Source organism: Chaetodon trifascialis, chromosome 2, assembly GCF_039877785.1.
Source record: "Chaetodon trifascialis isolate fChaTrf1 chromosome 2, fChaTrf1.hap1, whole genome shotgun sequence".
NCBI lineage: Eukaryota > Metazoa > Chordata > Actinopteri > Chaetodontiformes > Chaetodontidae > Chaetodon > Chaetodon trifascialis.
In genome coordinates, this window is record NC_092057.1 from 3,955,495 (window position 1) to 3,974,670 (window position 19,176).

The following is a 19,176-nucleotide window of genomic DNA, read 5'->3' on the forward strand; positions in this document are numbered from 1 at the left end:
AGTCAGTCAGTCAAGCTAGCTGCTGTATTCAAGGTTACCATTTGTCCAGGAATACAATTTAAGGTCGTGACTGAGAGCAGGGACTTCCTGCTCTGAGGATGCAATTTATAGTGACATGAATTACCATCACAGTAACAGCAATCTTACCTGTCTTGGCATTAATGGCAAAGAAACCCTGGGGATTGCCGCTGGTGATCCGGTAGGTGAGTTTATCACTGGCCTTGGCATCTGGATCAACTGCATTTATCTGGATGATTGACACGTCTTTAGGGGAGTTCTCCATGACGGATGGGTAGTAGACAGGTTCGGAGGTCTGCGGCGCATTGTCATTGACGTCCTGCACCTCGATGTAGACCTCCACAAAGGCAGACAGCGGCACCACGCCGCGATCCATCGCATAGACTGTGAGCCAGTAGTGAGGCGTCGTCTCGTGATCCAGCAGCTCCTGCGTGCGGATAATGCCTGAGAGACGAGAGACATAAACAAACTCAGTTTGCATCATGTCAGGGAACATTTTCACTTGCAACATGTGCCCTGACTCTCACATTTCTGCCTGCACTGCCATTGATCTCTGCGATCGATTTGTGGCAATGAAGAGAACAGAAGCCTGAGCACCAGCTGCCCCTGAACAGGCAGGGGTGGATGAAGGCGCCTCGACTGAAAGGTGTCAAGGTGGGATATTAACAACAACCAGCCAGTGCTGGTCCTGTTTACATTCACTGGCAGGGAAGTTTTTTTACTGCCATGTGGGGGCTGTAGCCTTCAGCTGAGCAAACAAAAGTGCTTTCAGAGGCCTGCGAGTACTATGAGTTGACAATGGTCAAATGGAAGGGTGGAGGATGGGTTGGGTTGGCTTTGAAAATCTGGGCCTGGCTATTTAACCTTGTTGCATAGTGCAGTTAGAGTTACTTTTTTATACTCTCGAAGACGATTTGCGCACGGATCGAGGCAAAAACTGGGTTATTTCTACAAAACAGAATTCAGAGGTGCAAGTTTTGTAACATTTTAATGTCATAAACCTTAAAAGTAATTACTGAAACAATGAGGCTAAAACTACAGGGTACAAACAATGCAGCTCTGCAGACACACATTTACCTGCTTGACCTGTGAGTGTAACATCTGACAGCACTAGTTTAGATGTCAAAATGTGGGAAAATGCAGCATGAATGTACTTGCTGATCTTTTGGAGGAAAAGCTAAAGTTCACAGGAGTGAATTCGCTTTAGTGCTTTTCATCTCCACCCGACCCACTTACAAGTGCTCACCAGGTGCTCAGTAGGTACATTTGGTACATGTGTATGCGTGTGTGTAAATGTTTCTGTGTGTGTTTGCTTGTGAAGTGTTAGATAATGCGCTTACATGCGCACTAATAATTCAATGATAACTGGATGAAGGCTATATCATAATTACTGCTGCTGTCATGAGCAGTAAACTCTAAATCTTTTGAACAATGCCTGACACCTTATTTCCTCTTTCTTTTTTATTCTATGCAAGCATGAAAAACATCACAAAGTGAATCTGATGCGAAGCAATGTTTCTAGAAAAAAAAGCTTTGCTGTCATTTTGGAGGTGGCACTAAAAAGGCTCTCGTGTTACAACTAATGAATGAGAACATTTACAGCGTTTTTCATCAGTTTTCATCAACGTAATAACAAAGCTCCTCTCTTTTTCTTGTCTCACGTTGTTGAGTTTCTGACGGCTGCAACACATCTTTCAGATGACTCGCTTCAAACAGAAATGCAAATTAATTGTGACATTAATGAATTGCGAGGCATGCGAACGCCATGCCAGCCGTCACCTTGATTGGTTTTTCACTGTAATCAGGTTATGGTGTGAATATAAACAAACTGAGTGATGCTAAATTAATAACATTTTGACATGCTTTCCTGTTGTTGCTTTGACAAAAACAAAAAAACAAGGTCCTCAGAGGGCAAAAAAGACGAGGGAGGAGCTGCTGCTAAAGAATCAAGACTATAGCATGTGTACAACTTGCACATGTGAGGTCTCATTATTTCAACAAGAACTAAAGATAAGCAGGAAATAAACACACAAACATCTTCTAAACAACAGAAACCATGACAACCTTTATAATGACCATTTTCATGTCTCATAACCTGCACAAGTGCAATGAAAATGTACAGCTATACTTGATTTTATCATCTGACACTGATTAAAGTGAATCATGGTATAGTCACACCCGGATCATTGCCATGTATGGGTGTTGTCCATTTGCTATAATCTGAATCCATCGCACACTTCCAACTCCAAACCATACACGCGGACACATTTTAAAGGTTCAAACAGTTTACGTAGACTATCTCTCCACTGCTGCTGCCTCTGTTCACTCACTGTAACTTGATGAAGAGCTGTGAAGGAGTGTAACTGAGAGCAGCCAAACAACTTGCCTTGGGTAATGACAGAAAAGAGATAACACTCCAAATGACTTGTCACAGAATTCTCAAATTTAACACGGCGGGGGAGTTTGGGGGTTCAGCTCATTTATTCTCCCGGCCTGCCTTACTTTGAGCATCCCCTGCATTTTGGGCCTGGGATCCTCTCTTGTCATTAGTCATCATTATAGCTCTCTCAACTTAGCTTGAGGCATGTAATAAGAAGGGCAGTCAGGCAAGGGAAAATAGGTAGCTAGGCTCCCCAAAGTTTCCTAAAGCCATGAGACCCACGTCAAAACAGCATCGACCAGTGAACCGCGAATGCAAATTAAATGACTCTCTATAATCACACTGATGGCTTAAAGCTGACAATACGCAGTGAGCAACACAACTTAACATTTGGAGAAGTCACAGAATAAGAGTAAGGTGTAATGATACGTTGCTGGCAGTAATTTAGAAATAACGGTAATGACTAATTTATGATATTACTGGCGCTGACTTGCAGTGGATAAAAAAGGAGCAAAAACACATAAAGGCAATAGACATAAATAAGAAATGCTGATGCTTATTCGAGCCATCCTGAGCAGAGACACAAAAGGTTGTTATAATAAAAGTGAAGAATGGCTTGAGAGGGGCTACAGGCGAGCACAGGTGGTCATGTGTGCATGGGCACACGTGTTAATAAGAAAGCACAAAAGAAAAGACGAGCCAAACGGGGAAAGTACGAGACATCTTTTGTGCCTCTGCCAAGGAGATACCCATGCTTGAGTGCTCCTCTCTTTGACTGGCAGACACCAGCGTAGCAGAACAATTCCACTTTCACAGGGGTCATGCTTTTTGCTCACAGCTCTTCGCCTCGTATCCATCAGCATACGGGAGATAACTTCATATTTTGCAGTTAAAAAAACTCGAATGCAACCGCAGCCGCAAGAAAAACATTTTCTGTCCACGCTTTTGCCTTTTCAAGCAAAATGTCAATGCCAACCTGCACACTTTTTGTTGATGCTTATCTCCGAAGAGAGTCGAAAATAGACGAACTTTACCTTACGTCTAAAGAAGCACAGAACACAAAGAGTTATCTGCCATGGCCTTTGGCTGAACAGTTGCTAACAAAGCACATGAAAGGTGAATCTTAAGAATCCAGTTGCCACACCCATCCCATATACCTAACGTATCCACGAAGGCAGAAGCAAAACCTGCCCTTAGGCCATAAGAAGGAAAAAAACAGGCCGTGCATCAGCCTCTGCCAGATTTGCTTTCCGCTTTTTTTCCCTTGCTCTTTTCTTTTCCCTTTGGCTTTGTTCTTCAAAGTTACTTGAGCACAGTGGCAGAGCGGTGGAGTCTTCAGACAGTCGAAGGATTTCAAATTATCAAGGCCAGCAGGTATTTTATGTACGAGTGTACTTGAAGCAGCGTCCAGCACAGATACATAATGAGTTCATTCTCTGTAAACGTAGGGTCGGTGGGAGGGCAGCATTGAAAGAGGGTGAAATTTCCTTTCGAAAAGCAGCCTGAAACCGTTAACTGCGTGTCACAAGATGCCCAGTGAAACAGAGCAGAGTACTAAATATAGCACACGTCAACACAACATTAAGGCGCAGAATATCCTAATTGTCTTCTGTGCCGGTTTTCTCATTCCTGCCCTGATTCTGGAAACTTTAACCGTTAACAATTCACCCAAAACGTTGTGCTCATGTGTCGCAGATTGAACGTACACCCGCACTTCTGCAGTCGGGGCTTGCTTTGAACCACCTCCGTTAATTCGACTCACCCCTACCCCACATTCCTCAGCTTTCTCAGGCCTCTAGCTCACATGCTTGCATAAACTTTTTCAGTGCCCCCTCCCTCCTCTTTCCACAGCCCTGGCAAAATGCTTCAAATTCCACAACCACGTTGTAGGGCCTAGTGTAATAGAGAGAGTCCTAAACTGAGCTTTCTGTTACCCAGCAACTTAATATCACATCATCCCAGAGTTCCCAGACATCTGTAGCTGGGATCCATGCTTCAAAGATGCTAAGCCCACTGGTATTAATGCCTGAAACCTTTGAAAAACTTATAGTGTCAAGTGTGGTCCGAGGCAAAAGTATGTTTTGTTGTTGTTTATTAAAAGCACTGCCTGAAGCACTGATTTCATCATTTCAGTACAATATGATGCAGCGGTTATTAGTCAAAGGCAAAGAAGACCATGTATGTAAATACTTATTTTAACGGCATTAGAGAAGAATGCACTCGCTTGCACGGGCTTGTTTCAAACCAGCTCTTTACTAAATCACTTAAATGTTTATTTATATTTGCAAAGATTGTTGAATTGTTTGTAGTTTGGAAATAGTTGATTATGCTAAACTAGCTAATGTTAAAAGGTAATTTAGCTAAACATTAATCGGGATTAAGTGTAATTTTCAAACTTTTACAGTTTTAATTTAAAATCTTCCCAGTTTATGTGTGTATGATGTGTTGACCATATTCTGTATTATCTCTTGTACTTTTCGCTCTAAAGAAGTTGTACGTTGGCACGCTAAAGTTAGCTCTGTCAGCTCATTCAGTTAGCTATGCTACAGCTACACCTGGCAATGTGTTGGGAGTATATAGTAACATTAGAAGTAGTTCGTGTAGTGCAACTCATTTTACTTTAGCCATGAGTAAATCTACAGCTCCAATCTTTTTAAGTACTTCCGTTTAACAAAGCTAAATCTGAAGTTACAATGGCCTGATTACTTTAGATGACATGTTTATGCACTTCGTGATAACACACTGCATGTTTTACCATGGACACGCCTGTTGTAAGCACCATGGCTCTCTGACTCACACTAATTCCTGTGTGTCGTCTGAAGGGCACACTGGGGCGATAATAATTAGGACAGGTCTCTGAGATAACCATAACGATGATCCAGCATCACAAAACAACGCGTCTATCTTATCTCCTGCAATATCCTGGCCTATTGAGCCAGAGAGCCATTTCCACTTCATGCGTCACTGTGCACGCTGTATACTGCCAGCGCTGCCAGAAAAATGACTGTCAACAGCTGGCTTAAGGGAACTAGTACTTAAGACAAGCTCCATTATTTCACCAGCCTAACAATGGAGAACACTGATAGTGTGAATGTCAGTGTAATCCTATTGTTTTTTGTTCATCTGTTTGTTTTTTGTGGGATTTATGACTGCTTCACAGCCAATGCTGATGATAGGTTCAGAATCTCTTTAGCCATAATGTATGTAAAACTCACATCTGAAGAAATGAAATTATTTGTGCCTTGACTGCGAGTGAGCACTGAAAAGCCACCGAAAAAATCTTTTGATACAGCTGTTACGTCTCTGTGATGCACGACTGAATGGCTTTTTCCTTTACTAAAAAATTGCCTATTAATTCCAGTTCAGATAGCTTTTGGGACTTTGCTGACGATACAAAGCTTCCATTGTTACTGGGAACAGTGTTATTTCAAAGGCCTTTGAACAGGCCTCACAGCAATACTCCTTGATTCAATATCACAGTATCATTTAGGAGCACTTACTATACTTCCAAGCCCTGTACAGCTCTCTGCCTGCGTCTCTGATAGCAATGAGGGAAACACAGGGTCCGTCTCCGTTCATTGCTTTACCCTCACACCACTGAATATTTTTCTACTCTCCTCTGTGTACAGCAGGCTCGCTGGCCAAAGCAGAGCATGTTGACTTTCAGCTGACAGCAAACAATTTCCCCGAGAGAGCATAATATGAGAAGGGACACATGCTCTCTCCCCAGGTACGACTCCGGTGACCAGAGGGCTTCATGTCCGTGAAGCCAAACCAAACGTGGTAGTACATGACTACAGATCAATACCCCTCTAACAGTGGCAGCAAAAACTTTACAGTTTGACATTTTGGGGATTTTGCTTCATCCCTTTCTTGCTGACAGCTACATGTGAAGACTGACACCACTCTCATGTCTGCATGGTAAATATGAAGCTACAGCCAGCAGCCATGTAGGTTAGCTTAGCATAAAGGCTGGAAAGGCTGGCTCTGTCCAAAGGAACAAACTCCACTTTCCAGAGCATCTAAGTTGGTTGAAGTCACCGGACCTGGCAGGTAATTCCCCACAAAAACAGAATTTACTGCTTTGGATATAGCCTGCTAATTAGTGAGCTTTAGGGGTGCTGGTGGGGGGTTTTCCTCTCTGTTCCAGTCTTTATGCTAAGCTAAGCTAACCGGATGATTGCAGTTGCTTGGCTGTAAAGTCCTCCATTAGATTCTCGGCTGTGGGACTTTGCTGCATGTTATTCCTCCCACTCTCTCTCTCCCATCACTTCTGTACTGCCTGCATTGGAATAAAAGCAAAACTTCCCCAAAACACTGTTAAAATACCACAGCATTATAGTCAATATTGTGTTCAAATTTATGCCACAGCTTCAACTGACAGATGAAACACTCTGGTAACAGCCAACGTGGCCATAGAAATTACTGGTTGACAGACAGGCAAATGTATTTCACTACACCCACTTCACTGCACCTGTATGTGAGTGTATTTATGGTCAGGGCTGTCACTTGTCAAGCATCAGACGGCATGAAATTGGCTTTAAATGCCTGAAACAGTTGCTGGAATTTGAATAAAAGGATAAAAGCATGTCAGTATCTCTTATATCTCTTGCCGTAATTTAGCGAAGAGCCCCTGGTGAAGACGCTCAGATGTGTCTGTGGGGAAGATGCAAATGTTTGCAAAATATCACTGCCGTTTGTACCACTTAATGCTACAGACTGCTGTTTAGAGCACTGGTTCTGTTCATCACCCGTGGCTTGACGTTAACAATAAACTCAAAATAAGCTAATGTGCATAACATCATTGTGGACTTCTGAGTGTTCCTTGGGGCCCACAATGAAAGACTCTGCTATAAAAACGTAAAATCTGCGATATCATCCACAGTGCATTGACAGGGATAGAAAGTATAAATCTAATTCATGAAGGTCTTAGCATGACAAGAATCAGCACACAATGAGGCACATCCTCTGCACAAGGCTGCCTTAAGTTTCTTTAAAAAGATTTAATGGACTGAGAGAACAACATACATTTAACGAGGGGAAGTGTGTTTTTCATTTAGCAACCTACAATCAACTTTGTCCCGCTGCACATTCCTGGTCCCGTCTCCACAGTAACAGCACTCAAGCAAAGACTATGTGGAATCATGTGCCACTTTGCAGTCCCACTTTTATCTCAAACATATAGGCGGGACGGGGGGCAAGCGTTCTCACTTTTCACAAACTATACTTCTCAAAACACCGACCATAAACAAATACGAGCACACGTCTTTTCGTCGTCGTCAAAAATGTGTTTACTTTAACAAGAGGACAGTGGAAAAAAAGTGAAGGGCCAGCATGTTTTTGAAAAACACACTAACGGGACTTTGTCATTACGCATCAAACTGTTTCATTTGCTTTGACAAAGGACGCATTTACAGCACAGTGAAAGGGCAACGCATATATTATCCAACAAGAAAGGGCAGTGCATACATTATACAATGAGCATCTGCGTCTCCTCTGGACTGAACACACTCCGCTCTGGTCACCTTGTATTCTGGATGATTTCACTTCAAGTATGTTGTGTCTAGCTCCATACACACACACACACACACACACACACACACACACACACACACACACACACACACACACACACATACACCCTGATTATCCTTTAACGCATGCTAGCTGATATTGACTCAAGGACTAAGTAATATGCATAAAATTGACATAACAATATATCGATCTAAATAGAGCAAAGACAGGCTAATCCATCTAGAGACCTACATATGTAATGTACACGAATTAGGGCTGAACAATTCATTTTTCTGATAAATGCTTAATGTGTCACAAAACATGTTGCAGTATCTTACAAAATAATTGCACTATGAATTTTCTGCATGTCATTCAGCCCTAATGTATATGTATGTACTTAACAAAAGAAGGCTGATAGGTATAGCTGTACCTTTACTCTTTCTATATTTTCAATCAGGCACAGCCCTCCATCATCACATCTCCCCAGCCTCTTTAACTATGCAACACACTGCTTATTACTGCTCCAGGCACTCTTGACTAGTGTGGGTCTTTTGTCCAGAAGTAGAGCCACAGACATTGGTGTCCCAAATGTCCTTCGCCAGACATTACAACAAGCCATGCAATGGTCCATTCAAAAGTGCAGTCCTTTCCAATATTCCTGTAACTGTCCTGAGCTTGTGATCAATTAGGGCTCGGCTCCTTGATTTGCACAATCTGTCTTAGTCATCCCAGATGATAAGAAATGAAAAGACAGTTACTCATTGATAAAGACATAAACTCGCCCTTTAAATCTGCTGATGGTTGCCTGATGTAAGGTGTGTCAGTGAATGTGAATCAGGTGTATTGTGGAGGAGTGGAAACTTGTTCGGGTTCACTGTGATAAGCATTGTTTTATTGCTTGTTTGTTCCGACTAGGGGTGGAAACTGACCTCACATGGGTTCTGTTTAGCTGACCCTCTACAGGCACATACTTCTTTGGCTAAATTTAATTTGTGGGCCCTGCACAAGGAGTTATAATCCTCACAACTTTCCTCACTACTGACCCACATACAGTATGTAGTGCTCTTCCGGATTACCCTACAGCCACACTGTCAGCTGAGTGTGTGTGTCCAGCCTGAAAGTGTTAGCATTTAAAAAAAAATTGCTTTGCATTGTTACAGAACACCAGGTACAAAGTCTTTGGGAAGAGGAAATACGTCCAAAAGAAAAATGCCACTGCACAGCCATTTGCTGCACTTAACTCTTGAAGATCTATGTCGGTTGACCTCTAAGGCCCCAAATGTAAAGCTGTAGGCAGCCACTTATGGCACACAAGCCCTCGCAAGTGACGTGCATGCTTCCTCTCCAGCACAAAATGGTGGAGAAACAAAGCGCACTGGTGGCTGGTGAAGGAACTCGAACTTATCACAAGTTATGAGATGCAGGAATATTTCTAAAAAGTTTGCTGAATGGACTGAGGCTAAAAGCTAATGCTGTCCAGCTTGCTCTGTTTCTGCTGAATCTTAGAGTTGGGTAACATGTTAAACATAAGGACTTGGAAAGCTTTCAGTATATCAAAGTTCGGTTTGGTTGCTCCAGGTCCTTCGTTTAAAAATTGCTTGACTTTTAGCAAATTTTCCGATTCAGGCGAGGAATGGTAAATTTGGTCTACGGCATGAGAAGGGGCCCAGAAAAGAAAGAGTCTTGATATGAGTAAGTTTAAATTAAGGTGGCACCGAGCCAGTGACCACGGAGCTTTTAATAACACAGAGAATGTCTGGGCAAACAGTTGCCATGGACTCCCAGAGCAGTCTGACAGAAAAAGGACCTTATCTGGGGAAGACGACGTGGCTCGCATACAAGGGCTCTACTTGAAATTGGTGTAAATGAGAACAGGATGGCATTCAATAAACAGCAATCACAGACACCACTTTTAAATGCAATGGATATTTCTCACAGACAAATAACTCGCTTCTTCCTCGTGTGGTTTGGGAACGTCAGTCAAGTGGGTAGCGAGCACGGCCTGTTTGCCTGCTGTAAAACACAAGCTTTGTTCAGATTTGCTGGATGCACCTACTCTGTGAGAATCACTCACTGTCTTCTTGCATCAACCACCACAGAGTCCAATGCTTTCCACAGTAGCACTCTCTAACCCACAAAGTAGTATTGTTGGTACTGTGTTGTTGTGGATGCCACTGCAAGAGGAATAGCTGAAAGAACAGTGATTTATACTGTGGTGATAAAGCAAACAAAACACTGCAACCTAGATAAAACCGTGCAAGGCGGATGTACTCTTAACAAACACAACTGCATGGGTTTAGAGTTACAAGCGTCGAGTAAAACAGGAAAAGACTTGAACAGTGTTCCCGAAGTCCTTCCCACAAATTCCATAACTGAAGGTGTGTGGCTCCTGGCATTTTTCCTCACACCACTTTTTCATTTGTTTTCTAATTTTAAACCATTTTTAAAACATTCTGGTTAAGATTCACAACATGCAGCTGCAGCACTGAGTATATAGCGGGGTGTGCACCCATGCTTATATTTTCCTTTTGGAAGCAAAATATTCTAAATGCATATGGTACCCTTAAAGACCGCACCCTTCATCCAGTGAAATCATAGGAGGGGCATCACCACCTTGGCTGTATTTAGTTGTCTACTGACCTCAGATGTAATCCATAATAACAGGACCCAACCCAGGACAATCCTATCATTGCACCTCCTGATAATCACTTAATAGAGGCCTCCGGGATTAAGAAGATCAGAGCAGGCTCCCTGAGTCTGTACCCGACACAAGATTTTGAGTCAGAAATGGACTAGCCGCTGGCCTGCATGAGGCTCCACCAAGACTAATACTGTAATGCTGCAGTCAATTTTAAATCTACACTCTTCCTTGCACAATTAAACTTCATCCACAGTCAATTTAGTACATAAATAGGAAGAAACTGAACTAAAACAACACAGAACAGTGCTTGTAATTCTTCCAAGACAGCACAGACAGTAACTAGTTTAAGCTTTAAGTATCAAAGCATCTTAGTTCATAAAACTAAATCCTATTACAAATAAAAAAAAAAAACAACCACTACCACAGAAACAATCACACACACACCACAGCTGACACACAGGCCTGGAGGACAGATTCTTCATAAAGGCTCATCTCCTCATGCTAAACTTACCAAGTGAGGAGATGAGGAGGGGATGAGGAGACATGCTGTCAACTTATGGAATGATTCACATACACCTGGTTTTAAATAAACATTAAACTAAAGATATAAAGCACTTAAACAACAGTTTACATCAGCAGCACACTAATAAATTGCATTTACAGCTCTCTTATGTAGATACAAACCTTTGAGGTTACATGTGCCAAGAGAAATCAATGTATTATGCATTGAGTTTCACTGCCTCATTTAGACATTAAATATGCATAATGCAGAGAGAAATTAAATTTCAAATCAGGGAGAAAGTCACATTAAGCCACCCGAGAATGTGGTTACCAAGTTTAAAAAGGAGGGCAGCCAGCCAAGGCCAAAACATCCATGTCAGGTGATTGCTAGGTTTTGGGCAGGAACTCCTGGAATTCCAGACTGCTTATTTTGAGCTAATTTGAGTCAGCTGTTAAAATCATTCTGGGCAGCTGAGCCAGTATTAACATATTTTCTTCAATATAATAAGCATGCACAGCCTGCCCTCAGTACAGTATGCTGAAAAATATGTGGGTATAAAAAACTTTTTGGTTTAAGCGATTTTGTACGTTTTACAGGTAAAAGGTAAAACGATCTTATAAAGAGCATGTACACGGTGAGAGCATGGTGGCAGTAAGAGGTGGTGAAATCACTCAGAATCTTCTTAGCACCACAGCAACTACTCTGGAATGTCCACACAGGTCTGAGAGACAGCTGGTCCATCTGTTCCTGCCGTCAATTCCCCCGAAGAAGGAAAATGACTGGAATCAGGAACCTTACCGGCCCCCTGCACGATCCCCTTTTCCTCATTGAACCGCACAGTGACATGACTGAATAAACTCAAGCAGCATCAGACTTTCCTTATGCAAATTACTTCAAGCTGACACCGCTATTTCAGAGAGCAACACAAGCTTCACACAGTGCCACTGAGAAAAGAGACTCACCAGTTTCCTCGTCGATGGTAAATATCCCCAGGCCGGATCCATCTCGGATGGAGTATCGAATCTCTCCATCTCGTCCGGTGTCTTCATCTTCCGCTGTCACAGTCATCACAGAAGTCCCAACAAGGGCGTCTTCTTTTATAAATCCCTTTTCCACAAACGATCGGAACATGGGCCTGTACAGGTTCTCGTTCACGTCCACCACATCCACCTCAATGAAACAGGTTGACGATAAGGACATGGGCTTCCCTTTGTCTTTAGCTTTCGCCGTCAGGTTGTACACCTGCTTGGTCTCATAATCTAGATTTTGCACGATCCGCAGGGCACCGCTGAGTTTGTCCACTTCAAAATTCCCGTCTCCGTTATCAATAAGGCTGTATCGTACCTGACTGGAAGGTCCAATGTCAGGATCATGAGCCTCCAGCCACATAATTACAGTACCGACAGGAAGGTCTTCCCTCACCTTCACGCGGTAATTAGGGGGGACAAATTTAGGTGGGTTATCGTTCACATCCTCCAGGGTGATTTTAAGCGGCACAGTGGACACTAACTGAGGCTCGTTCACTGCCTGGTCACGTGCTGCGATCTTCAAGACATAAACTGGATGGAGCTCGCGATCCAGCGGCTTCGTCACAGTCACCACGCCGGTCTCCTCATTGATCGCGAAATGATCCGTGCCTCCCACAATCGAATACTTCACGACTCCGTGATCTCCCTGATCCTTGTCTGTCGAATCCACCTGGATGATTTCCGTCCCGACAGGTGTGCTCTCACTTATTTCAACTGAATACAAATCTTGCAAGAATTGAGGGCTGTTGTCATTGGCATCGAGGATCTTAACACCCAAGAGACGGGATGAGGATTTCTGCGGTATGCCGAGATCATAAACTGTGATGTTGAGGGTGTAATAGTCTGTTGTTTCCCTGTCAAGAGGAGAATAAACCAAAAGCCAGCCGGTCTCCATATCTACTACAAAGTGGCTTTCTGTGTCTCCTCCCGAAATAACATACACAAGTTTCCCGTTGAAGCCACTATCTGAGTCCGTGGCACTTAAATGGACGATTCTGGCCCCGACAGGGAGGTCCTCTTTAACTTCAATCACACTGGGGAAAGACTCTGCGAACTGGGGAGAGTACCGGTTGACTGAGTGAATGTCCATTAAGTTGTCATCCAGCTCAGTCTGCGTGTGGATTTTGCTGCCCTGAAGTAGCTTTTCAGCCAACATGGTGGCGACACCGGTCTCAACACACTTTAACTGGACAGGCTTGCGTGCTGTGATGACAGTTATGTTCATGATCATCGGCTGAGTCTCACGCTCGCCGTCCGTCGCAATGATTTGTAAACTATGCAGGGACACTTTAGCTGCTTCTCCCTCACTCAGCGAGTGCTTCAGCGACAGCACGCCAGAGTTGGGGTTCAGTTCAAACAGATCAAGATCATTACCGGCTTTAATATTGTACCGTACTAGCTGCAGTTCATCGGCGTCTATGGCAGACACTGTTGTTATCTGCTCTCCCACGCCGTGGTCTCTCGGCACAGTCACTTCACAGTCCACGTTTTCAAACAGGGGCTTATTGTCATTCAGATTATTTAGTGTTATGGTGACTGATGCCTCCACCTCCCTCCGGAAAGGGGATCCCCAGTCTGATGCCCTGACTTTGAGACTGTAAATCCTGGGCATGAGCTCATAATCTAGGACCTCTGAGGTACTGATGACACCGGAGAAGTAGTCAATGACAAATGGCTGAGGGCTCAGATTGGTAATGCTGTAGGTCACGTAGCCGTTCTCACCTCTGTCGAGGTCAGTGGCTTTAACCGTGACCACACTGGTCCCCGTGGGTACGTTCTCATCAACGGTGGCCTTGTAAGATGTCTGCTGGAACTCAGGTGCATTGTTATTCACATCAATCACATCCACAATCACTTTTGTTGACGCTTTTTTGTCAGTGGTGATCACATCGAGCTCAAATCGGGGAGCAAAATCAGCATTGATTGGTCCTGTGGTGCTGATCAAGCCGGTGTCTGGATTGATAGTAAATCTGTTCTTGTCAGATTTGTGTCTAAAAGCATATTTTAGCTGTGGATACTTCGGCACGGCTGTTACCATAGTGACAGGTGTGTGAAGGGGGGCAAATTCACTCAGATTGACTCTGTAAACAGCCTTTTCAAACACAGGAGGGCCCACTTTGAACTGTGCCGAAGTGACATGTACCAGTTTAACAGATGAAAATTGAGGGGGGCTGCCTTTGTCCTTCGCCTGCAAAGTGAGGTTATATCCAAAAGGCTGGCTGTCCCAGTCTACGTCTTTGACTGCCTTTATTTTATACTCCTTGCTCCCGGGGCTGGTTCTCACAGCTTTGAACTGCTGAAGAGGGTCACCGGCCACAATACTCAATGATGCGATCTCTCCGTTTGGTCCGTGGTCACCGTCTTCCACTGTAACGATAGCGTAAGTGGGGTCATGGTCTGTATCTGAGGGGGCCAAGGTGACAGCGGTGATCACAGGCGCGTGCTCGTTGGCCTGCTCCACCCTCACTGTGAGTTTGGCCATGCTACTGAAGCCGCTGCTGCCGTACAGCTTCATCCCTCTATCCACCGCGAGGATCTCCAACTCGTACAGCTTCGTCTCGGAGAAGTCGAGTTTGCCGGTCAGCGTCACCACACCACTCGTCGGATGAACTGCAAACATGTCCGTCCACTCTCTGAAGCTATAGTAGTATTCTCCATTCGTACCGATGTCTGCATCTGTCGCCGTCACCTTGGCCACACTGGTGCGTATGGCCGTGTTCTCTGGCAGAGAGATGCTGTAGGACGTTGGTGAAAAGAGGGGCCTCAGATCATTGGTGTCCAGTACCTGCACCTTAACTCTAGTGCGACACTCCACGTTACTGCTCCTCTCTGACGCTTTAACAGTCAGCACGTAGTGGTCTTTAACCTCCCGGTTTAGAATGGCTGTGCTGCCTCCTTTGGTCCTTATTCGCAAAAAACTGAAATCTCCCAGCAGATAGTCCTCTGCTTTGAACAAGTTCTCATTGTCTCCAGAGATGATTTTGTACCGTATCTCCCAGGACGGATCTGAGATATAGATCCCCATCTTGGTGTGACTCTCTAAGTAAGTCTTAGCAGCAGAGTTCTCATATATGGTGGCATTGTAAACAGGGTGGGTAAACTGCATGGAGGCTGCCCTCACCATCCTTTCGTTCCCTGCGCAGCCACAGAGGAGCTGCAGGAGCAGCACGAGCAGTGAAACCAAGCGCTTCCCCATTATCGTACCGTGATCTTCACAGAACCACCTGGAAACAAACAGAGTGCGACTGTGAGTACGATACGACTTAATCACACAAAATACAGTCAGTGCTCAAAGTTAACGGTAATAACAAGCAGTAAAATAAAAACAACAAGCAAATAACCATGTGAAATCATCATTTTCCACTATGCCCCCCCGTGGAAACATCTAAAAACCATATTCTTTTCTTCATTGTGCACTTTCCAGACTGCTTTTAATGTCATAACAAGCGATGGCTGTGCTGATAAATGGCTAAATAGGTTCCATGTGGAAATAAGATAAAGCAGTCAGTCAGGTGATGAGATCTAAGCCTGCACTGCTCCCACGTCTGCACCGTGCCAGATGCCAACGCTGTGCACTTCATAACAGATGAGCCTCATTTATCCAAAACATCAGCTTAATGAGCTCCGAGAAAGAACTCTTCATATGAAAACATGGAAATCTTTCATTTCATTGCTCATGCAAATTTATTTTCATTACAAGACTGCACATTTAATAATGCTTTCTCTCACTGGCGTATGGTAATGCAATACTATTTGATTTCTGATCACACAGTGGGGATTTTAAAACGCAATGTGCACAAGCAGCTGAAACTGTGCAACAGAATAACTTGTGGTTCAATGATGATACAGAAAATCAAAGCACGGGATCGCTCCTTCCTATCTCATCAAGCCACAGTAACCGCTAAAACAACAGAGCAGATGACTCTGGAAAAGCTTTAAAATCGCAGATTCATTCGTTCACAGCCGTTTTACAGCGTCCCGGGCTGCGTGGGAGTCCGTACAAAGACAAATAAAAGCAAGACGCTGCTATGTCTGCGCAGGACTGCTCGTCGTAAAACGCACATTATTTACTTTTGGCGTGTCAAAATGACCCGAGAAGGGTTTAGTTATTAATGCTTTATGCGGGGTTAATAAATGACAGAGCCGAGCTAAAGTCACCTTAAATCTTAAAGTATCGCCTGCAGGTACAAAAGAACCATCTGCTTGGGGGCGACCATTGTAAAAAGAAAAAAAAGAAGAAAAAAGAAAAGAAAAAGAGAAAAAAAATAAAACTTCGATCTCATTTTTACGCATACATACAAATGAGCTCAGCATTTGCTATATTCGGTTTCCGTGCAGCTTCTAGTCGGTGTTTTCATTGAGAAAAAAAACTAAAAGCTTGAGAAAATAAGTTAGGAGCCTCCAGACTGCTTCATTTCCAACCCCATCCCCCAACTGAAGCCATTCACCTCACGAGACGATGGCAGCCGCTTCAACGAGCACTTTTCCCAACGCAACAGCGCACAAACTGAACTCAACATGAATGTTAATGCACATTAAACCCGTACGAGTTCTCAAAAACCGACAGTCTGGCCGAGGCTAAACTTCTCCAAAAGCACACGGAGCTGCGGCGGTCGGTTTCTTTCACCGCTCACAATAGCCGACCTAACCTGCCTCAACTTTTTTAAACGTTACAACGATGCCGAAGCTCAACCGCCGCGGACGGAAAACGACCACCGGGCGCAAAAACAGCGATTCACATACCTCTTCGTCTATTAATCTCGCATGTTAGGAGGTTTTTCGTGTAGTTTATGTTGTCCAAATCTCGGCATGGTAATACGTGGACTTGCCTCCTCTCCGTTACTCCATCTAGCAGCAGCGGCGGCAGGCTCCCTCTCTCCTTTCGCCCCTCGCTGCTTCCCTTTCTCTCGCGCACTGAGCTGCCCGGTATCTCTCCGCGCTGCGCACGTCCGGATCTACTTCCAGGCCGGCTGGCAGCAGGAGAAAACCTCTCCGCTCTGGACCCAGGACCAGGCTGCTCTGATTGACCGTGGCCTATATTTATCCACAATATCCCCAAAAAGGCTGCGATCAACTAAATCAGATTAATCTTAAATCTCACATAGTCCCGAGGCAGCATTTTCTTTATTATGGGCGTCCTTTCACAAGAATATTTGCTATTAAAACTCTAAATGGAGCATGTTGATCATGGCTACAGGCCTAATTGCAGGATGCTGACTGTATTTTCTTCTCAGATTGCTCATTGTGACCATTTTTTTGCTGTTGCGCGCATGAGATGATGAAGGATTATGTGAATCCCTGATGTGACTTTTTTCCCCCTGCATGAATTCTGTCTTTTTCTCTGCGTTTTATGTTCGCTTATTGTTGCAATGAGCTAGAAATAAAATAACCTAAGTCCTCCGGAGGTTAGGGCATGACACGCGAGATTCCTTCACAGAGGGCAAAACCTTGCCCCGCACAAATGGGACTAACCTTAATCCAATATTCACCTATTCAGCTGCAGCCCAAACCACTTTGGGCTGTCATAAGGCGATTTTGTAAAAACAAAATGAAATTAAAAAAGGCGAGTTTAGCATGACCTCAAGCTGGTTCTATAAGCAGACAAACACTGTAAAGATCAATTATACAATTATTTTTTGCTCGCTGTGCTGAAAAATGACCCGTGAATTCGCATCGTATTTTTGTTTGTCAGCATAAAAAGGATTAACTCTCTTTTAAGAGCGAAATCGCACTTCAGGGCTTCTCTGATGATGATAAATTTACTCATAATGCTTGCAAATGCAAAGTTCCTCGCGCGCCTTGTTGCATTTTATGTGTTTTAACATCAATTCTGGAGATTTTCTTCTTCTCATTATTCTCACTGATGTAATTATTTTTTAATAGCCTGGGTTGTGCTGGGGAAAAAAAGTAGTGCCCAGCAGTGCGTCCCACGGTTTGTGTTTTGGCATTGGAGCAGGGTGACTGATGGTGGAGGTACACTCGCCATGAAGGCGCTGATCCCATCGACCCCCCTCCCCACACAGTCATGCTGACTGCCTCTCAGACCAAAGCTGCACCACGTTCCCTCTACAGGAGCCCAGGAGTGTGGCTGCCATGCGATTGATGGCGCTGTCTCACTGCTCTTGCCCGGACTGCAGCGATACAGCTGGTGCGCCTGCAGAAAGCCCGTGCTGCATGCAGCTCTGACAACTTGTCAACTTGTACCGCTCCTGCCTGTGCGCGAGCGTGCGTGAGTGCGTGCATGTGCGTGTGAGTGCGCCAAGTGTGCGCATTAGTGCGTTTGGTCGTTTGGCACAAGTCAAACACGCACGCTCACTTTTTATTCGCCGCACTGGAAAAGACGCCGCGACTTGAGCGCAAAGTTTTAAGTCATGCTTAGAAACAAAATGAAGAGCCCGACGCTTCTGAATTTTACTCAAAGCCACTCACCAGACCAGCTGGATGATCGCGGGCTGCCGCTCCAAACTTCACTTCACATAAATCCTGGCAGCTTTAGGTAAATAATTTTTGGCGAGCATCTCTCAGTTTGTGAGAATCCGTCACCGTCTTTCCTCTCCGGTCCCCTCAGCGCCTTCTGTTCGCTCACAGCACAGGCTCCACACTTGGTGGCTTCACACAGCGGAGCTTTGGGCTACGCTTTGCCTCGCTCCTCTCCTCTCCAACTGTTCAGGTGGAGTTGCATTCTGTTGCTGCCTTCAGGTGATATCGGAAATATAGCAACCCTGATAGGAGCGCGCAAGAAGACGGAAAAAATAGTCAAAGAAATGGCAAAGTCGTGATTTTCTTGCCTACGTTCGTCTCGAAGTGACAGAGCTGCCGAGGGGCGGAGTGAAAGGAAGTCACATCCTCAACTGAAGGTGAAAGTGGTGCCTTTGATTATGAGCCCATATGTTTTTGTAGATCTGCGGATTATCTGTCACAAAGACAAACCCCGCTCATGAACTGATGCGCTGTCTGATGCGCAATTTCTCCTTCTGCACAGCCCAACGCGATCCTTCTCTTAAATTAAAAAAAAAAGACATTAAAGCACCATTCGTTACAGGGTCATTTCTTATTATAATTTCCACACTAAATGCACTTGAAAGTCACTTGA

General features: G+C 44.3%; 1 protein-coding gene across 12 annotated transcripts in view; it reads right to left on the reverse strand.

Moving 5' to 3' along the window:
* Positions 1 to 18,872, reverse strand: part of fat1a (FAT atypical cadherin 1a) — a 76,087-nt gene extending 57,215 nt beyond the window's left edge. For 9 of the 12 annotated variants that reach the window (XR_011603458.1, XR_011603460.1, XR_011603457.1 and 6 more), the window contains exons 1-3: positions 16,827 to 16,999; positions 12,018 to 15,307; positions 148 to 462 (exon numbers count right to left, since the gene is read on the reverse strand). Coding sequence is in view for 8 of the 12 variants with exons in the window: in XM_070990180.1 (XP_070846281.1) it covers positions 148 to 462; positions 12,018 to 15,279 (3,577 nt within the window). In the remaining 4 variants the exon portion in view is untranslated. Of the gene's footprint in view, positions 1 to 147; positions 463 to 12,017; positions 15,308 to 16,826; positions 17,000 to 18,512 lie in introns of those variants that run through there. The other 3 variants (XM_070990198.1, XM_070990188.1, XM_070990171.1) reach the window with 2 other exon arrangements.
* Between the last annotated feature and the right edge of the window lie 304 nt (positions 18,873 to 19,176).